Here is a 22,949-nt window from a genome sequence, read left to right as displayed (position 1 = left end):
AAGATCTTCCCCACTTAGCACCACATGGTGCTTCATTTTATCTTCAAAGCCATGGGAAGCTGAGCCAATTCTACAGAGAGCCAATACACTGATAAACTGAGGGAGGGCTCATGTAAGCCCCTCTTAGAAAAGCTGCCTTCAGGCCATGTGAAGGAAACCTCAGCTTTCAGTTGAAGCCAAAATGTATGTCTAGCCTTCTCTTTGCAAAAAGTACTGTAAAAACATACAGCAAAGTAAGCTGGTACAAAAACTGGAGAGAGAAGAGGGTTATTTATTTATTTTTGCTGAGCTCTTCTCTCCTTACAGTTTTAACAGTATCACTTCAGTTTAGAGAGCTATGTCAAAGAATTGCCTTTTTTCAAACTAATTCTCCCCCAAAATATCTACATTAGCCCTTCACTTAATAGAGAAAATAGCACTAAGCAGAAAGCATATATATAGCTACATTCAGTAGGCAGGGGGGGAAAAAGGCTCACTATCAGTTAAAAGCTTCTAAGACACAAGAATTTCCAGAGGACACTTCTCCATTGTAGCATATTTTCAGAGACCAAGTCATCTCCATGTAGTTAAAAAAACACCACATGAAAGGATTTCATTAATTTAGCAAGGATGGGGGATGATTAAACTTCTCCCTCATGCTTAGAAATGGTCTCACATCCTGCACAGAAGTGTTTTGTGCTTACTCTGTCGTGGTCGTCAGCTCCTCTGAAACATGAGTGGTTTGAAGGAGGCCTTCACGTTTCTGGAAAGGAAGATGGAATTAGCAAAGGAGAAGCTCATCAGGGGCTCATTCAGCATCTTTCAGAGCACCAGAGAACAGAACTGGATGAATTCACTAAGTTTCACAGAGGCAGAGGTGAAACAGCTGACACAGGAGGATTCACGCCCAGAACAGTGGCATTGGTCAGGCTGACAGCCACAGGGATGTTTGGGAAATGTGTATTTGCAGCTAACTGCCTCACTGGCAATCCTCCTCCTCAGACCACAGTCAACATCATGCCTGGAATAGTTTGGAGATTGTCAGCCCCACCTTAGATCCCCACAGGGCAGCTGGTCATGTCACAGTGCCTGCCAGCAGCTAGGCACATCTGGCAGCCTGACTCTTCTGGGACGGAAATGACACGGATGGCTGTTCCCAGGCCAGGGCTCCAGAGTGCTGCACAGCTCTCCTAGAGCAGGCATGCCTCTAGGGCCTCTGCCACACACCTGACAGGGACACACACATCCTCCAAGGAAACACAGGGAGCACAAAAAACTCAGCTAATGATTTCACAATGAACAGCACTTCCCTGATACCAGGTTGTCTCTCCTTGGCACAATTTTCTGCATGAATAAGGAGTCTCTACCCAAGAGAAATAGCATGTGTTGAGACAGTTTCAAAATACCCCAGAGGGTGGAAGCGCTTTCACCTGAGTGAAAAAACTCGCTTAGCATCTCCGGGTTCCTTTCAAAACTATGCATGAATAGAGGAATTTCTTTCCCCCCTTCTGCGTGCTCAAAAAGCTGACAGAAAGAGCTCAAATCTCAGCAGCCATCTAGGAACCAGGTCTGTCAGCATGACTTAGGGGAGGGTTAAGGGAAACAGCCCCCCCAGGCACAAGCTCTCTACATCTTTACCATCTCAGTCAAACCTCAAGCAAGAACTTATTAGGGAGAACAGCTTTGAGGAGAAACACATCCTTCCCCAGAAGCAGTTTGAGAAATGAGAATTGAAATCTAAAAACCTGTAAGAAGAGCTCCTGCCCCTCCACTCCCTACTGAAGTAATGAAGGCAGGCAGAGCTGCTGGAAGGGAGGGAGCCTGGCTGGAGGCAGGGAGGGAGCTGTAACAGCTCCATGCCTGCTGGGGCCCTGGGCTTTGTGCTGCCAGCTGGCCACGTCTTCACAGCCCTCACTTCCCTATCACACTCCTATCTCATCCTGCTCCCCCAAGGGAGCCATGGGAACAGCGCCAGGAGCTTTGGGGGAAAAGCCAGCATGACAGCATGGATGGAAAAATGAGGAGGCATCTGACAGGGCAGTGTTTTCCTGCATACAAAACAATGCTGCCTTTATTCCATCCCACCATGTCTCTGCTTTATTAACACAGGGCTCAGGACCTTCCAGGCACCCTGAATCCCAGGGAGAAGATGGTGTAACCTGTGAACAAAACCTCAGTAAGTGATGACTCGTGAGTAATGCCTCCAAATGCCTGATAAGAAAGAAGAATGGTTTCCAGCACTGGCTCCCCAGCTGGTAGAAAAGGAAGCACTGCTCCTCCTCCCAGGCAGCCCAGCATGCTTCTCTCACAGCAAGCCTAGGTCTCCTGACCTTGCAATCCAAAAGCAAATGTCATTCCTTGATAAAATGTTGATTCCTTCCACCATTGGCACCAGACACATTTATTCTTCATCCTGCCCTGGCTCTGACCTTTCAGTCTGAAACTCACACTAAAAGGGAATTACTATAAAAATACCCCAGATCTCCCAGCAGCACCAAGGTGGGACATGCTGCAATTTTAAGAATGAGGCTGACACGAGCTAAGCATAAAAGACGACAATTCCTGAACCTTGCAAAAATAACCAATAAAGTGAGCCTTAAGGACAATTTTTCCACTTAATTCTGAGAACTTTTTTGGTTTTCCTGAATTAGGGTATTTCTTCACCATGCAAGCTTACATTTAGAATAGCAGGCAGTCGAGTCAGCTGGAAAATCTCAGTGTTTTCAGTCCTCACTGGAAGCATCACCAAAACCAACAGTTTCTCTCCTCCCTGCCCTCACTGAGGAGAGCTGGAATGACAGGCATGTGTTGAGTGCCACCAGCATTAAAGCATGTATCACCCTAGACTCTTAACTCAGCACTTAGAGTAGCTGCTCACAGAATTTAACTAGAAGGCCCACGTGAACCCTTGCTCTGCCAGGACCCTTCTTGAATAACTTGGGCATACATTGCCATGATTCCCCAGTTTCCTACTTCACACAAAGAAACCAGCAAGAAAACTAATTCTGGAGGTTGATTTCAAAAAGGTTTTCAAGTTACTTCCAAGTAACTGTTTCAGGAACTCTGCTCTTCAGAGGGGCTATGTCACGGAGGCCATTATGAAATAATAAAAAGCTAAGTGGTTTTCTGCTGGGTTGGTCTTGTAGTTGTTCCACATAATATGGAAAGACAGATAGCTAGCTAAAAGTTCTTCCTGCCAAGGAAGGTAAAACAGAAAGCCATCGCCAAAATGCTCGTGGGTTTCTGAGCAAACTAACAGTGCAGGACCAAAAAAGGATAGTGCATTGTTTGACAGACCCAGATTGAGCTACAGATATTTCTCAGACTCTAAATCAATTATTTTAATTAAAAAACATATGCAACACCTTAAGAAAGTCTCAGTCTGTCACCTCAAGATGCTAAAGGAAGAGAAGGATTTAATGAAAGGGCAGAACTACCATGGAACTGTGGAGATCTGGATAAACACCTTCCGTGTAGCACAGTGCTGTCATAATATTATCTCTCTTTGCGCATTAGGACACTGAAGGTAAGAGTAAAAAAGAGCCCATAGCACTTACACAAGCTCATAAGGTGTTCTGCATTGCTCTGGGATGGGCTGTGGAAATGCACACATCTTGGCTGAGCAGTCACTTGCTAAACCACTTTATTTTCATGGTGTAAGCACAGTCCTTTTGGGGAAGAAGCACCTCAGGGATCTGCGCAGTGTGAGGACAGCTCAACAAGTGGATAAAGATAATCAAAGTCACCCATGAAAATGAGACTTAGCTAGTTTTGAAAATTTCAGTGTGGGTGTGTTCCTGCACCATACTCCCACAGCATCTTGCATGGCTTTTTTGCTGCAGGGTCAGTTCTGAAAGACTTGCACAGAAGTCACTTAAACTGTTTATTTAACCCCTCAAATGTATATCCAAGCAAAAAGAGCCATTTAAATGAAAACCTCTCAGTTAACACCTTATGTTAACTGTGATCTAGTTTGACAGAACCCTGTTCATTGCTGGGATATGTAACAAGAGATCACTTCAAAACAGATTGGTAATAGGGGCAATAATCTTCTTAATAGTAGTTTTCTTAGTAGTTTGGATTAGGAACAATATTCACCTCATCACCATTCTGTTTGTCATTAGAATAATAGAGGCCAAACAAAGTTCATTTAAAGAGATCTGTGTTACTGAACCAGCATGTATTTTTAGACTAGATTATGGATGCTGAACTACAAAAATTCAGTTTACCAAACCAGAAGGCAGAAGGTTTTTTTTCCAGAATGAACATGCTCTGTTTCATACCACCCCTTGTTTTCCATTTAAATAAACAAAGATGAAGAGTTGCAAGCTTTTCCTAGCACTGGGTTAGAGGCTGAGAGAAGTCTCCTCTTGCACAGGGCCAGCTGTGCCCATGCCCATTTCCAGGACTCCAGGCTCTAGATCCAAGAGCAAGGGCCTCTAGGATTTGACTTAACCCCCACTATACCTGACTCCTTGGGGACACAGGTATTGCTCTCTCTCCTGCCTAGTTTCTTGTCAGCCTTTATGTCATCTAGTCTCAAGATCCAGGGACTCTGGTGAACCAGATGGAGTCTCCTCTATATCCCTCCAACAGGAAAAGAAGTGAAAACCTTCTCCAAAGCCTTCTTTCTGCTGTAGAGGTGGATGGTTCTGTAGCTTGAACTAAGGACAAGGAAAGGGAGGCTTTATCTCTCTACCTCATATTTTTTTCTGCCTTAGTAGTTATAGAAGACACTTCACTGTACTGGGCAGAAGGAGGTTTTTCACATCAGGATGTGAGAGAGCTGCTGACCAGCTTATATGTTCCTCCTTATCTTTCCAAGACAGACAAAAGAAATCTTAAAATAAATCAGTCTCCTATTTACATTCATGTCACTTTATAACTATCTCACTGTTCTTAAATTCAAAATCACCTCCTATAGATAATACACACATTTATTATGAACCAGGGAACATCCATCAATTTCTCATTTACATCACATCCTACATGTCTAGTGCATCCAGGCAGGCAACGTGGAAACACTTAAATATAAAGCAAAATGAAGCTCATCTAATCTACCACCCTGCATCTTGTAAGGGGATCCAAGTTTGCAAAACAGGGTGTGGGATCACTTTATCTTCTTCATTCTTGAAAGGAAACTCACAGCTGGAACAGTAAATTGCAGAGTGAGTGCCACAGCAAACAGGCACTTGTAGAGCAGAGTGCCAGCCAGAACACATCTGCCTGGGGTTCAGCAGCTGGGAGAAAAATTGGGTTCCCATGGGAAACTTTCACTGGGATAGAAGGCAAGGAAAAAGAAGCAGTACAGATGCTTGAAAGTAGAGCCTTTGTAGAGGGAAAGGTTGACACAAAGCAGAGAAAGGAATAACCAGAGCAGTATCTAGGGCAGGAGGGAAGCAGTCAGGGTTCCTTAGTTCAGATCTCTCCCCCATATCTAAGGAAAGCTAACAAAATCACAGGATTGTGAAAGAAATGATGAAAGTCTATCAGGCCTGCCAAGGAAAACAATGTGTCTAAGTCTGCACATGAAGTCATTGGGGAAAAACCACACTGCTAACAGGCATTCCAGACTGGGGAGATTTTATGTGCTGAAGCTCCTTCCTGTGCTGTTTAGGTTTCAATGGCTTCCCTGCAAAAAATGCATGGCAAAAAAAACTGTACCAGAGTGATGGAAATTACAAGCCCAATGCTCCCTTATACAAAATCCCATTGCATGTTTGAGCATGCTATTGAAATAGCAAAGGGTGGCCCCAAACCTACTAAAGATGTGCTGTCCTTGGGGTCTCATTTAAGCACATGGAACCCAAAAATGCATTCCCAAGCATGGGACTCACCAAACAAGTGGGACCACACATTTTCTAAATGACAAGAGATGGAAGGCAATGGGTGGGAGCAGCCCAGCCCTGCAGAATCCCCTCTGCTCCTCCCAGGAGCTGATACTCACCCGTACAACCACCACCTGCACAGACACGTGCTCAGGCAGCCGGATGGGAGCTCGGAAATGCATGGCCAAAGCCACCAGAAGGTGCAAGATGGAAATCAAATTCTTGCCATGGATGGCTGCAGGGAACAAGGGAAATGAAGCAAGTGAAAGGACACTGAGGTGTTATTTTAAACAAACAGCTCTGGGGGAAAAAGGCTGTGAAAAATGCTTTTGGTCAACACAGTCTTTTTATCCTTCCTCCTTTTTCCTGAATTAGGTAGCAAAGCCTACATTCAGCCCTTCCTTTAAGCATAACTTACAAGTCCCGACCCTCTCTGATCACAGACAGGCAGACCCAACCGCTTGCTTTCCACTGCACTGGAGGATACTGGGGAAAAATGATCTTAGCAGACTTCCTAAGTGATAACACACTTACTGAGACAGAAGATATAATAAAAGTCCTTACAGTCGACATTCCACTTGATTGTCCAGCCATGGGGTCGGAGTAAATCATGGACAGCTTCCAAGACCGTCTGCAACTTCTGCTTCTGACCAATTTCAGATTGTGTCACCTCCGCCACATTCAGTTTACGGTCAGCCAATTTTTCTGCATTTGAAAAACAAACAAAATAAATAAATAAAAAGGGCAGACAAAACCAGATTAAACTGTGTGGAGATAAGCACAGACCACTGGAGTCCACTAGAACTTTTCTAAGATAATTATTTTCCTTGGATGGAAAAATAGCTGAAAGTAAAACTTTCACCAAAATATGTCAGTTCCAATAAAAATGTGACAAAACTGGTAAAGTCTGGCTGAACATGCTCATCAATCAGATATCAAAATATGTAACAACTTTCAGCTAGACATCAAGCTAACAGCAATATTAATTATACCTCCCATTTTCTTTCACTGCAGAAAAGCATTTGGCACAACACAGCCTTCACTGCACGAGGAATCTGCACAGGTATAAAGGACTTTTTTAAAGCTAGTTTACGACAATAAACGGGAAATATTTTGTATGAACATTTACTTCAGCTTGACAAGCTTAATTTCAAGTCAGCTGAAGGTATGAATTTAAGCAAAAGCACATTTTGCATCCTCAAACCCTCAAGACTCATACCAGGATTAGATCAGTGGAACTAATTTAAAAAGTAAGTTGGTATAATCTTGTCATGTTGTTGACATTGTCACATCACAGCTGATTACTTCCAAAATGAAATATAACAGGAAAATGTGTAAAATTCCATTACTAAAATTTCAGTTCTGCTTATGTAATATAACTATTTGTGGCCAAAGTCACAGACAACTTGTTCTTCTCTTTCTCTGTGTTGTGGCCCTTGCAAAAGAGACAGAAGCTAAAATTCTAAAAAAAAAGAAAAACCAGGGAGCTGATGAAGGTGGGGTAGAGTCCTCCAGCCACCAGAGCAATGGGAACAGCTCATCTCTTGCTCTATGCTCCACACCCATAAAAAATGTGGCCAAACTCACTGTGCTGATCTGTCCAGGATGTCAGGAGTCGTTGGCCATATTCTAATGATATACTATTCCACTCTCTAAAACAAAAAACATACTTCATCAAAACTGTTTTCACAAAATGAGATTCTAAAGACTCTGATGACTCTTTCAGAAATGTTTCAGAGTCATCAAAATTCCTCTTTTTCCAGTAATGGAGATATTTCTGCTCTCAAGTTTAAGAGCATGCTTCTTCTGGATGTTTTATCTAGCTGAAGATATCTTTTTTCTTTTTTTTTTTTTAAGTGGGAGCAATACAAAAAGTACTCTAGTAACCCAAAGAGAAAAGACTTGGAGGTTATCAACTAACAAATACTTTGAACTTCTTAAATGTTTCTAGCAATCTAAAGTAGGGATTTTTTAATCAATATTTTTTATTAAGATTATGAAAACAAGCAAAATAATTTTTCATTCATATGTTAGGGCTTCTGCCTATTCTCAGCCCAGGTTACCTATCAGTCAGCAAACAAATTTATTTTCTTTCACACCAATATCATGTGTACCAAGCCATTCCAGCTTCTCTGAGTGGCACTGCTTGCACCTTGATAAAATTAACTAAACAAGGAGCTCCACCTCCATCAGTCATTTACTAATATCTAACTTCAAATCCCTTCAGCATAAGCCCAGTGACAAGCTGTTGTCTTTCATCCTTTATTGGGGGCCTGGCTATCAAGACAAAACGCCTCTCACTTAAAAGGAATGGTTAACTACTACTTGAAGTTTAATGACCACATCTTGTTAGTTTTTCCAGGAAGGTGAGGGAAGGTGAAGGAAGGAACAAAGACACTGCTGAAGAACAGAACAAGACTGGGGCAGAGCTGCGGTAGCTCCAGTCAGAGGAGATGCATCTGCTCTCCAGTTAGGGGCCCAAAATGCAGGAAATGAGTAAAAGCTGGTGCAGTAAAAGATCTCAGGCTGCAAGATGTCCAAGTCCATCTTTCCTCCTGTCAGATATGCTAAGTCTGACTGATCTACACAGAGAAACATAGAAGCATTTGGAAGGCTGGAAAAAACCTTCAGATCACTGAGTCCCAGCACTAACCCAGCACTGCCAAGTCCACCACTAAACCACATCCCCAAGTGCAAGACCTGCATGATTTCTGAACACCTCCAGGGATGGTGACTCCAACACCATCCTGGATAGCCTGTGCCAAGACTTAACCACCCTTTCAGTGCAAAAATTTTGCCAATATCCAACTTGAACCTCCCCTGGCACAGCTTGAGACTGTTTCATCCTGTTACCTGGGAGCAGAACCCAACCCTCCCTGGCTGAGCCCCCCAGGTCCCTCAGCCCCCCAGGTCCCTCAGCCCCTCTTGGTGCTCTAGACCCTTCCCCAGCTCCGCAGAGTTACGAAGAACAACTGGATTCAAGCAAATATTCCCCAGTTAAAATTGCCTGTACAGTGCTGATCCGTACAACATTTGGAGGCTCCTGGCTGCAGGCTAACCCTGTGTTAGAAGTGTTCAAAGTACTCTTGCTTCATTCCTCAAGTTATTGTTTTTGAGGAGTTTCAACTGCACACAAAGCTAATTGTCATTAACTAATTTTAAAAGCTTGTGGATGTACATCAGAACACCTCTCATGTAAGGGACCTGTGCAAAATATTCAGCAGCCAGTGGAACCAGCAGCACTAGGTCCTCCTGCCCCACTGTGACACACACACATCCCACAGCCCAGCCCACTCCTGAAAACACATCAGAAGTGAGCTGAGAGCAGTCTGGCTAAGAAAAAGTGTGTATTTATACGGAACTGGAAGCCTCAAGCTTTTTTGTTTTCTAAAAGCATCCGCATAAATCACTGGATTATCCTGAGTCTTCTCCACTGTGCTTGCTGCATCAACATACACATTGCAAAGATGGAAGGGGGCTGCAAAATCCCAAATTCTTAAAAGAGTGTATTCCCTCATGTGTCATTCACACAGAGGTGCACATTTTGAGCACATGTCTGTTGTCATTCATTCTCTTTTTCTTTTTTCACCCCCAAAAGTAATACTTTTAATCAGGACCTCAAAACAGCTCTCAGCCCAGAAGCTTTCAAAAGCAAAATACACTGACAAAATTTTTGACCACATGGCTTCTGCTTGGCCCCACAAACACAAACCTCTTCACTCCTTTTCTACCCCACACTTCAGCTGCCTGGACTACAGTCAGTCCATGAAACAGATACCTAGGAATTACCTGGATTTCCTCCCCTCTCAGCAGACAGCCTGAGGAGAACAGAAGGAGAAGCTGAGGCAGCTTTCAGTGACATCAACCATCTCCCTGAGATGTTGAGTTACTGCACAGTCTGCAGCTTTGGGAGAGGTTAATTTTGGGCCCTCCCAGTCTTTGGTGTCACCTTCTCTGATAGGGACTCACCCAGCAGCTTTTGCAGCACCTGCCCATCATACAGGTCCTCTTCAAGCTGTTTGACAATGATTCTCTCCTCCACCAGCACATCATTAATCCAGTCAATTAGAACCTGCAAGCACAGAAAAAGGAGGCAAATGTTTAAAATCAACCAAAATACATTCCTTTCATTCAAGGCAGTAATTAGGACTATAAAATAGATGAACTGCAAGCATATTTATGTATTTCCAATTTGCAGGGATGAGACCTGAATGAAAAAAATAAAATAGAATAAAAGCATCTGATTGTCCCTTATTGTTTTTAATTCAGGTCTTGACAACAGGACAAGGCATTTTATCCTCAGCTATTATGGAATACAAAAGTCCAATTAAAATCTTGGTCAAATGGGTCTGATAATAATTTACCATCTTAACAGTTCCCATATGCTGACTACCATAACTATGAAAATAATTCAGTCATCTGTAAAACTGGAATGAGCATAAAGAATCTTTAAAAAGAAAAGGAACTGAGCTAAATCTCCCAGGTGCCAAAGACAATTATTTCTGAACAGTTACAGGAAAACAAGCCTTGACTGTTTGAAGCTGGTAGCAACATTCTCCTCCAATTTACTACTCGGAAATTTAAATTATTTTCACAAAAATAGCACAGTTCTGTGGGAAGAGACACAATGTTAGCTCCTGCTACTTCCTAGGTTCTGTAAGATAGGAGTATTGCCAATCACAGATGTGAAAAATCCATTGACTAGAACCACCCGAAACAATAAGCTTAATTTAAAGATTCTGTAATCTTTAGTTTGCATTCATACAAAGTTGCAGATTCTTTTAATTCACTTCTGATTAGACCCCATATTTCTGCCTCTTCTTGGCAATTGTGATGGCTAAGAAGGTTCTGGGGTTTTATTATACAAGAGATTGTGAAACAAAAGCAAATAAACAAAATATATGCAGGCTTGCAGGGGAAAACAGCCACCCTGGGACTCCTAGGGAAAAAGAGCATTTGAATATGCTGGGCACAAGGACATTCAGCCTGGCTGCTGATGTTCATTCAACCTAAAAACCTCAAATAAATCTGGCTAGGCTAAGTGACCATGAAAAGGTTTACAAACCAAACATGAAACACTAATGCTTCATGTACCTCTAATCCATGTCTCTAGTACTTCCAAAGCATGCTGAAAATACAGAGCTGAAAGTCAGCTCTAAAAATAGGGGCGATGTGTAATTGGCAAGCAAGCTTTGGCTGAGTGATTTGGCAAGTGCTTATTCCATATAAAACAAGGATCAGCATCAATGCTCACCTAGGTAAATCACCTTTGCCCTCTAAACTGTCCAGAATGATTAAAACCTCAATAATAAAAATTACTCTTCCAAAGATCTGCCTTTGAAAATAAAGGTTTTCTGTTAAGTTATTCACTATTCAATATCATTATCTTTTGTCAGAAGTGGTCTTCTCTCACACAGGTACAAGAGAGGAGGTGAGTGAGGACATATGGATACACAAGGATGAGCTCTGCAGCAGCAACATCATCACCCCATTGCTCCCCCAGGGACAAGTCAGAAAAAGATCACCACAGCTGGAAGCCAATGAGAAGCACAATACTATCTTTCACCTCAAAAACTTCACCAGTTATACAGAAAAATCAGTCCTAGATAACAAGACATCATCTAGAAAGAGATTTTTTTAAAGGTGACTGCCTAATTCCATAATTATACAAGCTTGAAACACTGACATCCATAAAAAAATCAACTGAAGAAATCAAAATCAGAAAAGGTTTAGGTCTTCTGTGAGATTTATAGAACAGGCTTTCAAAAATTATCTGAAGCTCAGCAGAAGATATTTAATATAATGAGATCCCATTACAGACCTGAGGCTGGATTTCAAGAAGTCCTCAAAAGCTTTGCTAAAGGAAGACTCAGGATGCTAAACTATTTGAAACCATTAATAAACATTTTATTTTGTTTGTCCTGTGCTGAATGGTATTGAAGTCAGAATCTAGAAAATGCCAAGGAATTATAAATAAAAGACTAAAATGTAAGACCCAATATCCCATTTCCAAGAGTGCAGATACACAGCAGAGGGTCTTAAAAAAGGAAAATATATAGACTATGTGCTAATTAAATGTTTCACAAAAATTTAGAACTGAAAAACTTTAAGTAAAAAAACTACAAAAAAGACAAATTAAACAGGTCTAGCCATAATTATTTTATTATTTTCACAGTTTAATACCCAAATCAAAGAAAAATATCCCAAAAAAACATTCTAACTTCTCTACTATTCAGACTACAACTTTAGCTCCACTAAAAATAATGAGTTTGCAAAGGAAAAAAAAATCTAGGTGTTTTTTTCCAACAGCTGTTCAAGACTGTAAAGTACTGCAATGAAAAAAAATCCCAAGGCTTTCTTCATTCCTTGATTATGTCTTAATTAGAAACCTGGAAAAGCTTTCAGCACAGATTTTTTTCTTTTTAACTTTTACAGAGGAAACACCACATTGCTTATTGAAACGATGCAGGTGCAGAAATAGTTTCTGACTCTGCTCACGGAACATCAGCTCTCTCCAGTTCTTCGTGATTTCTCCTTCATAAAAATGCAGAAGCAGGAAATATTCAATAACCTGAATGTCTCAAAATTTTAACAACCTGACACAGGCACATTGGTGCTTGGTGGGAAGCAGACAAGAGCATCTCCTATGCATGAAAAGATGCTTAACCTCGATGTGTCTAGTCTCACACTCTACCCATTTCTTCCTTCCTTCTTGCTTGCACTTCATACAGCTCAATATTACATTTGGACTCATAAAAAGCTGCTTTTCTATAGCCTTCTATAATATTTAGGGCTAGTAGCATGGTTTTAAAAATTTAATACGATATTCTGATGTCCTCACAACTGTGCCTGACATTTCCTGCACGTCTGCACTCATCTAAGGCACTTTTGAACTGGGCCAAATGCTCAGACACATGCACTCATAGCTGCAAAAATTCAGAGTTCAAGGGCATAATGACCCCACAGTCACCACTGTACAGTGGTAGAAAAAATGCAAAACAACTCAAAATACATGAACACATCTGGCACAGTGGGAAAACAGGAAGCCCAGCCACCAAAAACAGCCCAGAAAGAAAACCCTGGCTTCAATGACCCACTTCCCCTCAGCTTCTGGGGAAATCAGGAAGCAGAGATCAAAGGTATGAAACTGGCTTCAGGGCTGAGCATGAAAATTAATAGCAAAAATTCACATTCAGGCCTCGTGGCTAAGCACAAAGCACTGGCATCCTCTAAGCAAGGGGAAGGCCTCCTGTTGCCAAAAGCAGATCACAGAGCATTTAGGGAGCTCAGTTTCATCTGGTCACATGTGACAAACCACACGTCAAAGGACAGTGGCCTCATTTTGGTTTTCTCTTTACCTCAGTAAATCTAAAAAAAGCCATAAAACCAGAGATGGGAAAAGTTGGTATCTTCCAGGACAGTGAGCGTTTTACTACAAATGAGAATGATTACTCTTTTCAGGCAGTGTCCAGAGCAGCAGTGTTTGGATCTGTATAAAGTTTAGATGAGTCTTTTAAAGGCTAGAAGTTGTTGCAGTTCTAAGTCAATCTTACAGAAATCTTTGCAGGGAGGAAAACCACCTTACAACTGTGGCTTGCTTCCTGTGGTCAAGGCACTTTCTGACAGGAACCAACTCTTGCAAGCCGATGTTCTAAAATTTTGCATTCAATTAGCCAAAGCTCTTTCTCATATTTTTCTTAATGAAATACAGAAAATGAGCAAATATTGGACAACAAGTAAAAGAAGCTGACATATTTCAGACACTACAAATAGAGCATTTTGTGAATGCAATATTTATACACACATATAAAAAATAGCAGTAACTCATCTCTTTCCCTGATCTGAATTTTCAGTTTTAGGTCAGTTCAACCATCTACCAAATTTTCATTACACACTGGGCAACTTAAGTGAGTTTAAAAAAGCTGCTAGTCAGAGAGGGAACTTTGCTGAACACTTCATACTGACAAACTGTGACTATTTTTAGTAAACTGACCATGGTGATAGCATACAACACTTACAGACATAATGGTTTTCATATGTGCAAGAAGACTTAAAGCAGGTATTTTCACATCCCCAACTAAGCAGCCTTCAACAAGGAGATTCTCTGTATATTTGCTTTACTACGAGAGAGGAATGAGGTTTTTTCTTGTGTTTTCATCTGCTGGTGTCTGTATGACCACAATGCTGTACAGTCTGTCCCTCTAGAGTTACAAAGGCTCTGTCAAAATCACTTCCAAATGCCCAATCCACAGTACATATAATTCCTATGGCATGGAGTTAGCAGAAATTAAACCAACATTTGGTGGAGACAAAGAGGTACTAAAGCAGTGTCAGCAGCAGATATCTCTGCTGCTTCTTTGCACTGAGATCCATTTACCCCACTGCATTCAACTGGCAGGACAGAAACACTCAGCATCAGTAATGGCAAGCTGTTGGCACGTCTAACTCTGGTGCTGAAAGAGACCTGGGCTGGCCCCCAATGAAACTGAGTTCCACTGCCAGCTTTGAAAAGACACCAGGATCTGCTGCTGCTATTGGCACATTCCTGTCTGAGGGGAAAGAGAGAGAAGGAACCACTTGGAACTATAAAAACCTCCATCTATTCAAGTTCTCACTCCTCACTAGTCCGTGGAGAGCTTTCCTTTCAGGCTCTGCAGGGCAGACACTTTTCTGCTGGCTGAGTTTCTAAAGCACAGCAATTCTCATCCAGCACTGGAGCTCTGGAAAATGCCATTACCACCAAGGAACAGAAAACAAAGAATAAATTACTCTTTTTTTTTCATTATCCAAACTCTGTAGTATAAAGCAAGTTTTGCCAGCATAATTCAAACCTCCCCTTGGCTTACAGACTGACACCAACACAGTGTGAATTCACACCAACACCGCTGAATCTCTGTAAAAACTCTAACTGCGGAGAAGTATGCAAGTTATTAGCAATTACCCAAATTACACAGGCACTCTACAGAACACATCTCTCCTTCGGAGATGATCCCAAGGAAACAATCCCTAGTTCCATGCTGCTCCCTGCACCAGCTGATCCCATTCCATTGGAACCTCTCTCCTTGTGCAAGTGTGAACTGGCCTAGTGACGCTGAACCTGATTCTGCAATACACTCAAACATTATCCTCAAGCATTGTTCTGGCCCTGGTTTTCATTCCTCCTGGAGGATTTCAGGTTTTTAATCTGAAAAAAAACCCCAAACCTTGCTGGACTCCAGCATCTAGGGAAGACTCAAACTTGTATTAAACTCAGGAGGAAAATACACAATTTAAAAGCAATTGCAGTCTCCATATCAAGTTTCCTGAATCACAGAGTACATCTGGTTCCTCCACTGCAATGACTCTTGTTCAGATGATAATATCACTGCTCCACTAGCAGAGAAACCACATTACATTCTGAGAGGGTGATGCAAGACCACTGCACCTTTGAGAGAATTAATGGATTTAGGTACTAAGAAAGAAAGAATGTGCAGTCACTTAATTTAAAACCACAATGTACTCCTGGTGAATTAGAATAACAGAAATTTGAGCACAGTTCCTTGCTAAGCTCAGTCTGATGTGGTTTTGTGATGCTAAACACATTATTGCAGTGGTAATAACAGATCACTGGGCTTGTTTTAAAGATGTACCAGGCGAGCAGTTTGCCGAGGCATTTGCTGAAGCAGTTGGCTTTGGGGAAGCAGCCAGTGTGTGTGCAGCCAGAGTGCATCAGGGTTTCAGCAGGGAATATGCTCAGCCCCCTCTCAGGAAATGATATACACTATCCAAAGTTTTCATAGCCCCACAGATATAGCTGGATTGTCGTTTCCTACAAAATTATTTTTAGAATTAAAGAAATGAAGCAAAAGTGCAGTGGGAGGTGTAACACCAGCACAATACTTTTTTGAAAGAGATCCCACTTGTTCAGGCTTGCCATCCCTTCTCTTCATGCTCAAGCTTGCCCTATGTAAACCCCAACAACTTTCTGCATAGAAAAGGCTCTCCTAAACACAAGTCCTTCAAGAGCATGCCCTCTGTCATGCCAGGCAGGAACTATGGGCACTTCTGAGTCAGGAAGTCTCATGTAACATTGGCACATCTGGGCACACCGTATCAACACCTAGGGCAGTTGTGTCCAGCAATGAGACAGACTCAGAACCACCTGTCCCTGACCCAGCACACAGGTAAACTTACAGAATGTAAGGCAAGAAGAAACTCAGTTCCAACTTTCCCAGAACACAAGAGGTTCCTTCCTCGTTCCCCAACATTTCAGTCCTACTCTTTCTTCTCCTGAAACCTCATTAATGCTTTGCAGAGCTCCTTCCCAGCTTTCAGAAACAGAAGGTACCTACATTTTATGTGCAAGGACTGCAGACAGACTCAAACCAAGCACTGATCCTTGCTGTCATCATCATAAGCATAGAAATGGACAATGGAGCTTAACTCCATGGGCACCCTGACATTCAGCCTTTCCTTGTCCCTCTCACTGTTGCTTTTAGCCTTACCTTGTTGTTGACCTTGCTCTCAGTTTCTACAGCTAAATTCCAGTAACAAGTTGCCATTCCTCAATTATGTTCTTGGCTGACCAGCTTGCAAATTACTCCAGCTCACTAGTTAAAGGTTTGAAGAAGGACCAAAGATTGATTTCCTACCTTGATCAGCTCCTTGAACTTGGGGTCTTCTTTTGAGTTAGGATCAATCATAGTGCGTTCCTCATTCTCCTCTGTTCAAGTAAGAGGGGAAACCTTAGTGAGATCCACTTCAAATGTGCACTGCTGAAACTGCAACAACTCCACACCATTAAGGGGCTCATCAGCTGACTGAGAAATGGCAGTGCCTACTCATCCTCTCAGCCAGGGGATGTCCAATGACCCCAGTATCAGGCAGTTTTAGAGACACACAGAATGACAGCACAGCCCCACTTCCCTAAACCAGGATTGTCTCCCCTGACCTTCCCCTGCTCTAACCCTGCCCTATGCAGAATGCTTCAGGAAAATCCCTGTCCTGATGTGGGGCACATTCATAGTAACACACCAAAAAACACAGTGAACTACTTTTCTCCCTCTCCTCAGTTTGAATTTAAGTTCTAATTGAAAACACCTGTCCCAAATTGCAGCACCTGGAAGAAAAGAGTGAGCTTAATGCACTACATTCAGTGCAGTTGCTGAGATTTGGGCTGAGAGTTTGTGCCTCCATTCTCTGGTTCCCCAAAACTTGGTCACACATGTGCTCCTGAGTGCAGGAACTCCTCAACCTTTGATTAAGCTTATGCAATAGAATTACCCCACTTTGTATCAGCTGTACTGGTGCATGGGGGAAGAACATAAAATAGATTTCACAGGTATAAAGTCTTCCATTTCTTCTGCTGATGAGTTGTGTGAGGAGTGCTAATGGCCAGAAGGCAGGCCATATACAATCCAATTTTCCTACTGATTTTTCAATTCTTTCTTCCTATCAGGACAATGAAGTTTTGGTATCACCCTTGGTCAGGCTATTGTCACACTGCTCAGTGAACCCCCAAAACCCAGCAGTGACCAGCCTACAGTGACTTCCCACTGCAGAGCCAGACCTCCCTGCTGTCAGATGGGAAACATGACACATCCTGCTCATGAGACTGACTAGAGTACTTAGTAACCAGTATCTGACTGGTTACCTTAGACCTCACCCACACATTTTGGGGTCAGTATTTTCCAGGGCTCTTCATTTTTATCAAAAAAATAAGAGTGTGCTACCTAAACACACCTGAAAAATTTTCACAAACCAATGAATAAAACATGAATTCTTTTGCTGCCTTTTTTCCCACCCTGTTCCTTTACTTCCTCATTACTGTCTAGGGTGAGTTCAGGCAGTCCATCATAAGGAAGTGACACCCACTACACACCCAAAACACTAACCCTGAACAGGACTTGACCCATAACAGAACATGATTTACCACAAAACTCGTGGTGATCATGTCTTTGCAGGACAGGCCTTCAGCAGAAGTTCTGCATCTTCTAAAGACATACCCAGCTTTAGTGGTATCCAGAAGAAATCACTGGAGACATTCCTGGTCCAGACATATCAACACAGAACAACCAACACTTCACCCACATCTTAGAAAAAGCACTTTGCATTTCCTACTACTCTCCTAATCAGAAAATCTAATGAATAACACCTTCTCAGTTTAATTTCCTATTTTATTATTTATCCTGATGTCTGATTTACTCTTTCATAATTAGCTTGCTTCAACTAATTGCTAGAGTAAGAGATATGTGGCCAGGAGAGACAAAAGTGGTTTATTTCAACAAGTTTTAACACTTTTTGCTTTTAAATTATGCTGTTTCTCTTGTAGGGACTCAGAGTGAGGGAATGGGGATGGACATGGGAGAGAGTCCATAAACTACCTTGCTTGGCACTGCTCTTCAAACTCCATTTAGCCTTTTTAATTTCCAGTCTACAAGTAATATGCAACTTTTTTCAATTGTCACTTCCAATCCTCTCAGCTCCAACTGGACAATCTACATTCAGCACTGAAGCAATGATGTGGGGGCCACAATGGCCCCCTTCACAAACCATCCCTGCAGCACGAAACTTTACCTAATAGTGTGTCTTCTGGATGGATGTCCACAGTGCTTGGGTTCATTGGTGCATTGATGGCATTTTTACCTTCTTCTTGGAGGTCACTCACTGGATAGAAGAAAAAAAAAAACAGAAAGAATGTAATAAATGCAGAGTTGGTGTATATGTAGGTGTTGGGGACAGCGTTCATAATAACAGACAACATCTGGTAGATCCATTTTAGAACAGGACCACAGTTTATGGCATGAAGAACTGCAGCCACAGTGGAAAATAAAATCCAAGTAACATCCTTTTACAGCTTCCTATTAAACAGAGCTACTACAGAAGTGGCTGGAAACTTTTAAAAAGAAAACCAATTCTGTGTAAGAACAAGCTCGGAGTGCTTGTTTCTCCAGAAGGAAGAGGTGTGAGCTTTGCCTGCAGGACAGGCCCAGCCTAGAGCAGACATCAAACTGTAAAAACAAACCCCTTTCTTACAGCACAACCACTCATCACCACCCTTTCCAGCTGCAGAACATGCAACTTGCTACTGGCCTTCTTAAATCCTCAGAGAATCCCAGGCAGACCCACCAAATAAAGATGAAAATGCATTTAATTCCAGTGTTGCCACTTGATAAAATAGATGTGCCATGATCTGGTGAACACAAATTGGAATTTTTCTACTTCAAGCTGTCCTAAAGTTACAACTCTCATTGGCAAGCTCAGTAAAGCATGCTTCATAAATAAAATGGATGTTGAAATACTTCCCTGCATCCTTCCATTAGGAAGGAACTAAACTTGAGGGCAAACACTGAATCGTTCTTCAGTATTTTCCCAGAGCTTGTCAGTAAGAAAAGCACCAGCATTGCTGTAACACTTTCACATCCTCCAAGGCACATCTCCCCTTGAACTCAGATGACATTCATTGGCATGAAACCACAACAGCCCTGTACTTTCAGTGACAGTTCTGTGTAAGCATGAACTAAAATGACTTGTGGCAGGATTTGTGGTAGTGCAGTCTCCTTTGGGAGGGGTCCCACACTCTTTTCAGGAAAAAGCAAGGACTTTGAGATAAATAAGGTTTGCTAGGCAAACTTTTCTCAGGAAAGAAAAGGAGGAACAGTTAAATAATGGTCACAGTGTCCCTGCAAGCTCTCCCCTTCAAGAGCAGCCGTTATTCCCCTTTCCCACTGGAAAAACATTCCACAGGCTTGACATTAGCATGCAGTCTGTGAAAGTTACAAAACCCTGTTTCAGGACTTGCTGTTTTTCCATAGAAGTGGAAAAGACAGAGATCCTACTGCCACAGATGAGGACAGGGAAGAAGAATACACTGCAATCCCCACTCCTTCCCTCACAGAAAATTGAAACAGGTACTTAAAACAAGTTCTCACATTTCTTAAGTGCAGTCTCAAGAGGTACTTAATTCTGGTTCACAGCATGGTATTGATCACCACTAAAATCCTCATTATGGAGTGCAAGCAATAAACCCCAGCCTTGTATTTTGAGACCTGATGGTTTATGTCCCATGGTTCCCCACTGCAAACAGAACACAACATCCTCAGGCTGAGATTTTTCCTCCTGAATAAAGATGCTGGTACAGAAATTCTTAAGTTCCCCTTTTCAGCATTCCTTCTCATTTTCTTGAAAAAGTCCACAAACAAAAAAGTCAGGGAGCAAGAAGGTTTCATACAACAGATCAAACCAGCTCTAACAACTTGCCTTACCCAGCCCTGCTTGCATTATTCCCAACTGGAACTTTCTCACCCCAACAACTCCTACATTATGACGCCACCAGGAGGCATAAGACTATTCACGTGAAAACTGAGGTTTGATTTTTAAAACCCTGCTAGGACTCTAAATGTCCAAATTTCAATTAAGTCAGACTTATTTAGGAACTACCAGCCTTATTTCTAGATGTAGCACTCTTCATTATCACAGCAGTGCTGTCATTCTGGGAATGCCAAGTGTTCAGTGAGTTCAGGGCATCACTGTTCCCAGTGCTTTGCCAATGCAGAGAGCTGCTAAGTTCCTCTGGGCAGTAAATGCATGGCACAGCGTATGTATATGAAAAAAAAAAAAAATGATGCATACATTTCAAGCCAGAATACTTCTAAATGCAGCTAAACTAGATTTATTCCCAGAAGTTCAAGTAAGGTGATGCACTTACTCTATTTTAAAAGTTATCTCTACTCTTCCTAACAAAAATACCTGGTTTCTGAGCAATTTACTAAAATGGAAGAAAACATTAATGCAAATTTGTGTATTAAGCCCCGATCCCTCAAGACATGAAGAACCACACAAAACCTTCATACTTGTCTTCAGACCTTGTGCAGCTGTGCCAGATCCCATGGTACCAAAACATCTCTGTCACCTCTGCCAGCAGAAAGCTTCCCAAAGCTGCCTCCCAGGAAGAGCCCGGCACACCAGGTCCTCATTAAGAGATTCCTGCCACAGAGGAAGCGTTTCCTACCTCCCTTTTTGCGCCTCCTGCACAGCAGTCCGGCCATCCCGGCCCAGCAGCAAGGACAGGTCACAGACAGAGCCCATGGGGTGTCTGAATGCTGACGGAACGGCAGCAACTGGATACGGCACTGCCACCTCCAGACTGCCAAACCCAGCTAATTTGGGCACGGTGACACGGGAGCAGGCACTAAGATCAGCTCCCAGCTGCCGGGGCCAGGGGCCAGGAGGGCGGACACAGCACTTGGCTGTGGTCCCAGACAGGAATCCCTCCCTGTCCCAAGAGAGCCCAGCACCTGCCTTGGCCCAGCCTGGCTGCCTAAGGGCAAGCACCTAGGGATGCTGTTTGCTGTGCATGGAGCTTCCCAAGCAAGTCACCCGCACCTTCTGGTGAGGGCACAGCTGGGTTTCCATGGCTGGCCCCAAGGGACACACAGGTTCCCAGCGTGCAGACAGGCACCTGCACTCAGGAGCACAAATTTTCCAGGGCACTCCCCACACCTGCAGCACTCCAGAAGCCTTTCACGCTGCACTGGAACAATGCTGAGGACTTTTTCCCTGCTCACTGACCCCCCCCCCCCCAGTATTCATTTATCACTGCTGAGCAAAGAAACAGAAGCAGGAAAGGAAACAGAGCAACAATGCTGGAAAGAAAAGAGAACCCACAAATGAGCAAGCCGAGGCAGTTATAATCAGGATGGAGCAACAGGTACATTTCTGAGAACCCAACAGGTATTTTAATGCAAATGTACAACAAAGAATGGCTTTCATCCCATGCCTTCACAAACCCAAAGGTACTGTAGAAGATCATGGATATTAAAAGATTGGCAAGTACCAGCAGCAGTGACTTTGCTGTGAGGCTTATACCAGAGCTGTCCATGCAAGAGGCAGTGACTGGAGAGCAGAGCTGTACTTGCACAACAAGTTTTAGTCATGACAGGTCCCACATGAGGTATTACTGCTCCTTGCCTGCCCAGTCACAGGGCTCCTTCTTTTCCCCTTTCCTTCCCCACAGGGAACAGCTTCCCCTGTGGTGATGGCACAGGTGTTTTGCTCTCTACCCAATGCTGGTGTAAAACACCTTTCTCTAAAGCCGTATCATTCCATTTCAGAGACCAGTCACAGCAAACATGCAGCATGAAGGGGTAGGACATTGAGAAGAGGCTGAAGGAGCACAGCTTAAACCAGACTGGCTTTCAGCAAAAACCCTGTGTTTTCCCCTAAACTAGAAATCTAAATTCACATGAAAAGGTCACTGCTCTACTGGTCCCCAGGAAAGCAGCAGGGGTTCCTTGCAGCCCTGCAATATTTTGACAATCTCCTGGCAGTGTCAGCAGTCAACATGATTAAGTCACACTGGAAGCTGTGCAGGCCTTTCAAACAAATAAATAGAATGATCAGATCACACACACAGACACACAGAACAGAGCACTAGATCTGTAAGCCAGGCAGGCTGTCTCAGACATGGGATTACAGACAAGCTGCACACGGCAAAAACAATTAGCTACAGAAAGCTGGAAGTGCCACCAGAGCTGTCAAGGATTTCTCAAAAGCCAGGAGATGGCCTTTAAAGTTAGCAGGAACACTATAAAAAGATGTCCCAGCTTTCTCCTTTTTAAAAGAAAGAGTCAACTGATATCAACAGCTTTCTACCTTCACTCTTAATTTGAGTGTAATTTTAAAAGGTATCAGCAACAGCACAGGTCACTTCAGTCTTTGCCATTCACAGCCTTGTTATTAAAAATCTGACCACAAGCCTCTGCATCTTACAAAAACAGATGGAAAATACTACTTAATTTTAGCTCTGGTTATTTCTGACTGCAAGGCTGAATCCCACCCTGCAGAAAGCAGCAGCTGTTGTGACACTGATCCCAGAGTTCCTGTGCTTCTCTTTGCATTCAGCCAGTGCCCAGCTGGCTCAGCAGTGCTGCCTGACCACAACTTTTACATGATGCACTTCCTTCTTGTGATTCAATCCTAACTTTGGAAGCTATCAGGCTACTTTGAGGTCCTTGGATGATGATGGTCCTTGCAAATGATCTGTCCAGGTAAGTTTGTCCTTCTCTCTGGTGGGAGAAGCACACAGACAGCAAACTTGCAATGCCCAGGTAACTCAAACTGCACAGGAAGCTCCCTTCCTGCCCCAAGTTCTTAACGCTTCCC

The 22,949-nt window shown here is 42.8% G+C and overlaps 1 protein-coding gene across 3 annotated transcripts in view; it reads right to left on the bottom strand.

Annotated features, from left to right (window-relative positions):
* PARVB (parvin beta) overlaps window positions 1-22,949 on the bottom strand; it is a 51,396-nt gene that overhangs the window by 12,908 nt on the left and 15,539 nt on the right. For 2 of the 3 annotated variants that reach the window (XM_071422631.1, XM_071422633.1), the window contains exons 2-7: window positions 18,363-18,452; window positions 16,439-16,509; window positions 9,777-9,879; window positions 6,372-6,512; window positions 5,927-6,042; window positions 684-742 (exon numbers count right to left, since the gene is read on the bottom strand). In XM_071422631.1, coding sequence (XP_071278732.1) covers window positions 684-742; window positions 5,927-6,042; window positions 6,372-6,512; window positions 9,777-9,879; window positions 16,439-16,509; window positions 18,363-18,452 — 580 coding nt within the window. Of the gene's footprint in view, window positions 1-683; window positions 743-5,926; window positions 6,043-6,371; window positions 6,513-9,776; window positions 9,880-16,438; window positions 16,510-18,362; window positions 18,453-20,796; window positions 20,950-22,949 lie in introns of those variants that run through there. The other variant, XM_071422632.1, reaches the window with a different exon arrangement.

This window comes from Agelaius tricolor, unplaced genomic scaffold, assembly GCF_023055355.1.
Source record: "Agelaius tricolor isolate 1412-34295 unplaced genomic scaffold, bAgeTri1.0.p SCAF_3, whole genome shotgun sequence".
NCBI lineage: Eukaryota > Metazoa > Chordata > Aves > Passeriformes > Icteridae > Agelaius > Agelaius tricolor.
Note: the sequence above shows the minus strand (reverse complement) of the source record. Positions and strands in the feature narration are given on the sequence as shown.